General features: G+C 36.0%; 1 protein-coding gene across 1 annotated transcript; it reads left to right on the forward strand.

Moving 5' to 3' along the window:
• The first annotated feature begins 1798 nt into the window (after positions 1-1798).
• On the forward strand, positions 1799-3898 carry LOC127810317 (uncharacterized). The gene is made up of 2 exons (XM_052349726.1): positions 1799-2946; positions 3067-3898. The coding sequence occupies exons 1-2, from the start codon at positions 2550-2552 to the stop codon at positions 3174-3176; spliced, it is 507 nt and encodes a 168-aa protein (XP_052205686.1). The 5' UTR covers positions 1799-2549; the 3' UTR covers positions 3177-3898.
• The last annotated feature ends 2106 nt before the right edge of the window (positions 3899-6004 follow it).

The raw sequence follows: 6004 nt of genomic DNA on the forward strand, positions 1-6004 counted from the left end.
TTACTGAGAAAAGCCAGACAACACAAACTACCAGAGAGCTACTGGCCCAAAACTTGTTTATGCAGCAAGCGATGACTCAGAAGCAACAGAGAGCTTGGATCTCCTCTTTGCCAAGCTCTGACTGCGCCATTCCCGCTGCTCTTTCAACCTGGTGGCCAGGAGCCTGTGGTACTTGGCTGCCTCGTCCTTGGCTTTTGCAATTCTCTTCTTCTTTTCTGCAATTCTTGCGCGCTTCCTCTGAGGGGCCGATGGAGTCACCATTCGCCATATTTTCAGAGCCTTGCTTAACGTATTTCCTGTGTTAGCCATGCAAAGTCACATGCTTATGCAATGTAGCCAAACACATATTCGCAGGACAAATGAAAGCAACATATAAGGAACGTATGATTGTGCTAACTTGCAGAGAGTGCTGTACTTGGGGAAATCAATATACTTATGCTACTGTTGTCTTTTTTTGGTTCCCAAATAATTGCCCGATTGAACTTTAGGATATTCTAAATGTATGGCCATGGAGAGATTTTTGAGATGTGATCTGACAGGCTGTGGTAAAAATCACAAAAACAAAGCGTTGCCAAGCAGACAAACAAAACCTTTTTCGTTTTAATGACACGCACAAGCCCAATCTAACCTACTCAAGACAGTAACAAATGAAACAGAAATTGTGAAATAAACGTCCTTGTGTTGTGTGTGTGGCTAACCAAAACAAAAATAAAGCATGTTTTATAGAAAAACATCCCTTCTGTGAACAAATGCTTCAGAATCAGCTCCTATTTTAAATGGTCTTATCATATTTAGTGGATGAAATTGCACTTCAATAATGTTGCTGCAACTTCATGACTCGACTCCAGATGCTCAAAGCAAGGCAGCAAAATGAACATTCCCCTTCCTTCCAGATTTCCAGCCTTCTGTATTTAAGAACTGAAAAGGCAGGAAGCAAGCAACTCTTCCAGATTTTGTAGAAAGGGTTCGGCGGTATGTGTTGACATATTTCCGAACATCATCCTCTTTGGAAAGGTTGAAGAGCCTCCTAATCTTTGATGCCCTCTTTGGACCTCTCATCCTTGGTTTCTCTGCATCAGTCAAACCAGGCAGATCATTCTCACCCTTCTTCACAATAACCAAAGGACCATGCTACTTGTACAAGAGTTACATCTTAAACTACACACATACAAATGACTAAAATATCTCTTGCACCTCACGTCTTGGATGAGGGATATTTTAATCATGCATTTTACCGCTTCACGATGCATTACTATCTTGAGTGGGATATTTTTGTCATTTTAATTGTATTGTATAGCTTAAAGAATACAAATAGCATTTTTCATAACGAACTTCAGAACAAAGAGGTCATGGCTAACAATTCATCCACGGACAGACTTCCTCTTCCTGTCACCTTTGTGTCTTACATAACCATGGAAGCATGTTGTCCCTGCCCAAATAAAAATTAAAGATTCTCAACTCCCAAAAGAAAATAACACAAAACTTAGACTTAAAAATAACGAGACATGATGGTGGTGGTGGTGAAGAAAACTTCGGATACCCCTGCTGCCACAAATTAAGATGAGTGATCAGTCCATCACAACCAGTGAGGAAAATCTCAGCTTCATTCATTTTGAGTCAGAAGTTTTCTTCCAGTAAAAAAGAAAAATAACAATTAATCCTTTTGGTAAAAAAGACTAAGACTTCCAGTAATTTTTCTTTTTTAAAAAAAAACCCTCAATAACTAAAATGGAAGGGGAATTTGCAAGAAAGTTTAGACAGCAAAAGTAATTGGTAGGATCAAAGTTTTTAGTTTTTTTTTTTTTTTTTTTTATAATCCAGGTATCGGTGCTTACACTTTTCTAATCTTAGACCTATGACCCTCCTAAGAACTATAGACATGTAAATTCGGATTTGATCTCAATTAGTAAAATCAGTATTGGCTCCAACTGACACACAATCCAATAAGGAATTAAATCACTTGCATCAAGTTTATAGCATTTTAGGAGGCTATAAATGCTCTTCCCCTTTACCCAAATGAGCAGATAATGTGGGATGAAAGCCTTGTTCCAAGCATCAGCCACACTGGGGAAGGCTGTCTAGCACTCCCAAAACTTAATTTACAGTTTCTGACTCTTCATGATTACCTGCTTAGAAATTTCAACCTTTTCCACCTTGAGTCAACGTTTGAGATCCGGGAGGACATCCAAGAAGCTGTGCCACATCTCCTTGCTCATATTGGTAAACGAGGGAGAGACTGGTTTCCGTGGTTGGTCTAGAATGGCTGTGCCAATTAAAGAATTTAAGATTACTGAGGTAAAGCAGCCAAATATTGGAGAGGTGAAGCCAGCCCAGAAGTTACTTTCAGCATTTCTAGTTACAAAACTCAAATACGATCTGAATGGAATGCCCTTAAAGAACACGATGTTCTCCTTCTACTATCTATTCGCCCTACATTTGAGCCCCTAAGTGCAGACGAATCTGCAAAAGCAACTGTCCCTCAGAAACTTGGTCTTCAATATGTATGTGGTTGTGAAATTATTGAGATCCGAGATGAGGAGGGAACCCTCATGAATGATTTCACTGGGAGAATTAAAAGGGATGAATGGAAGCCTGCGAAAGGTGATCTGAGAACTGTAACTATTGCTCTTGATACCGCCCAATACCATATGGATGTCACTGATATAGCAGAGAAAGGAGCAGAAGATGTTTATGGTAACTTCAATGTACTCATAAGGAGGAAACCCAAGGAAAATAATTTCAAAGCTATTTTAGAATCCATACGAGATTTGATGAATGAAACTTGTATAGTTCCTGATGATTGGTTGCATGATACATTTTTGGGGTATGGTAACCCTTCTGCAGCACAGTGGACGAATATGCCAGATCTCCTCGATACAGTTGATTTCAAAGATACCTTCCTTGATGCTGACCATGTCACAGAGAGTTTTCCAGATTATCAGCTTGGTATTATCTTTTCCGTTTTTTAGTTTGTTGTGTAAAAATTTTGGAGTTAGGCTAGCTCTATCGCTGTGTAGTTTTTTGGCTTCATGTTATATGACTAAAGGTTTTTTCCTGTTTGTCTAGGTTTGTTTTATAAATTCCGATGGCACAGAAAACTTGTAACCAAATCCCCCTTTTCGAATTGCGCTTCCAAGGAATCTGAAAGGGAATGCTCAGGCCCTTCCTGGCAATGAAAAGTCTTCTGTAACTTCAATTAACGATACTAATATGGTGGATGCCAGTACTGAGAGGGTAAAACTTATTGTTGAGGCTTATGTTCCTCCTGACCCAGGTCCATATCCACAGGATCAGCCAAAGCAGAATTCGGTCAGATTTACACCAATACAGGTACCAATGCATCTTGTCAGTGGTCTTGAAGAGATGGAGAGCATTGTCAATTATAAAATTTATCAGGTATTATTCTTTAACCTACTGTAAGACATTACATTTGTGTAACAAAATTCATTTTTCACCCACATAAATATGCTAAGATACCTTAGTGGGGAATAGAGGATAAATTTTGTTATGATTTCGATGGTTGTGATTTAGCTGTTAGTTGATGCTATGCTTCTGCTGGACAAGGCTTAGTAGGACGCCTGTAGCTTTCTGCATTCAATAAATTTAAGGCCCTTTTTATTCTTTTTTGTCTCTAAGAATCTTGGGAATGACAAGCCAGTTGATTGTGATGTTTTGGTACCAGCAGTTGTGTCCCAACATTGCTTCTTGATAATCAGGGTAGACTTCCATTGGCCTTCATTCCTCTTTTGACTTTTAATAATATCAGCAAGAGGATGACCTTAAAGTGATTTTGATAGAAAATGGAGAAGAAAATGGAATTGGCTGCCAAATGACTTGCTGAGTGTTTTGTATGATCTTTTGCACAATCTAGAGGTTAACTAAGTTGACGGTTTGTTAAGTGAGGTGAATAACTCATTGGTTTTATTCTGCTGTCAACCCAAGGCTTTGAGAATCTTTATGAAGTGGATTTTGTTGTGGAACCCAAGTTCTGAGTTCCAAATGAATGCAAATCTGTACTTTATTATTGAAGGCATGACGGAAAATGTCCCAACATCTTAGTTACTGTTTTAGATGTTTTGACTATAGTGAATTCATGCCTTAAGTGTTTTGATTATGCCCTATTGCATTTGGTTGGTTTTATTTATTTTGATACCCCCGCCCCCTCCCCACCACAACTTACACTCACACAAGAGATATTGCATTACATGCTTGATTTTGATGTAGAGCAGTAATAGGAATTTTTTTTTTTTCTTATCTCAAAGCCCAAATGATGAACCGTCAGTTCGATTAGTTTTCTGCATACCCCTAACATGTACCTTCAATGGGTGCCACAAAGCAAAATGGTCTTCAGAATTTGGAGAGGTAGAACTAGGGCAGCGAACGAAAGAGAGGGAGGGAGAAGGCCGCGAAGAAGAGGGGTGGGCAGGTGGGCTTGAGCAATAGGCCCTTATAAATATAGATGTTTTCAATTTATGGCTCTTAAGTAATGAAATTTTCATGGGCCCTGAAACAACCGCCTTATGGGCTTCATGAAAGGTCCGACCCTGTCTATATAGATGCAGAAGAAGTCTAATGATGCAGGGATGTAGTAATAATTCGTGTCTTGCATACAATTGGAGCAATTATCTAGCAAATTCCCCACGTTTGAAGCGGTTTGATTTTGATAGGGCATTCAGTTTTTCATATTAAGAAACCTTACCAACACGTGGCAAACGATTTCTTCTCTAGAATTTGACAACTTAAAACATTTTCCTAAAGATTATATAAAACTATTTCTTTGCGGAACAGAAAAGAAAACGGGTTGGGAATTCATTATTTTCTCGGTAACCAAACAAAATTGGAAAACTACATAAACATTTGTGTGGATATAAAAAACAAATATGTATATATATAAAGAGAGAGAGAGATCCTCATCGATTTCAAGCTTTCTCTGGCAGCCAATGGTTGGATTCGCTATGTTGAACTGCAAAACAAATAAAATCAACACAAAATAAGCTTAAAATTTGAGGTAAAAAATTAGGGTTTATGGTGATGGAAAGCCACCTTCATCTTGGATCAGTACACCCTGCTTTCTTTGTCGTCAGCCAGAGAGCAGGAAAGATCCTCATCTCGTCTAGGTTGATCTTCATGTACATGCGAGGCTTTGTTGCCATGTGACAGTATGGATGATGCTGTTGTCTCAATACGTGGCAGATTCTTGGGAAGACAATTAGTGTGGTTGAGTTTGTAAAAGTATGTAAAGAATTCTTTATTTAGTAAATAATATTAATCATTATTTTAGAAATAGTGAATCATTAGGGTAAACATTGCAAAATTATTATTTTTAAATTTAAACTGAATTAATTAAATAATTGTTTAAATAACAAATTAAAAAAATCAAATAAAAGAGGGCAATTAGAACAATTTTTTTGGTTGAATTTACCTTCTTTAATTCTTAATTTAGTCAAAATTAATATTATTTTTTAAATTTTAATTGATTTGATTATTTTAATATTTTTGAATAAAAAAATAAATTTAACTAAAATAAATAAAAACTCAAATTTAAAAATTAAATCAATATAATTTACAAATTAAATAAAACTAAAATATCAATTTGAATGAATTTAATTCGATTATTTTGATTTAACTAAAATTTTATAATAAATTGATTTTATATGCATCTTATCTTATTTTTATTTTTAGATAAAATGTATATTTATTATGTTTTATTTTTATTTAAAAATTATTAATTAATAATAAATATATCATATTTTATTTATTAATAAATTAAAAATATAATAAAATATATTTTATTTAAAATATTTAAGATTGAATCGAAATTTGCTTCCTAAATCACATATAATATAATTTTTAATTTTCATTTAATATCAGATATATAGAGAAACGACATTAATCTAAAGTTATATTCTCGGCTAAAACCCGGTCCAGAACGGGTTACTCGATGGGGCGGGCATCGGAGGTCCACAAATTGACCGGGTAAAGAAGCTTTGACGCTGATTAACGT

This window comes from Diospyros lotus, chromosome 9 (genome assembly GCF_014633365.1).
Source record: "Diospyros lotus cultivar Yz01 chromosome 9, ASM1463336v1, whole genome shotgun sequence".
NCBI lineage: Eukaryota > Viridiplantae > Streptophyta > Magnoliopsida > Ericales > Ebenaceae > Diospyros > Diospyros lotus.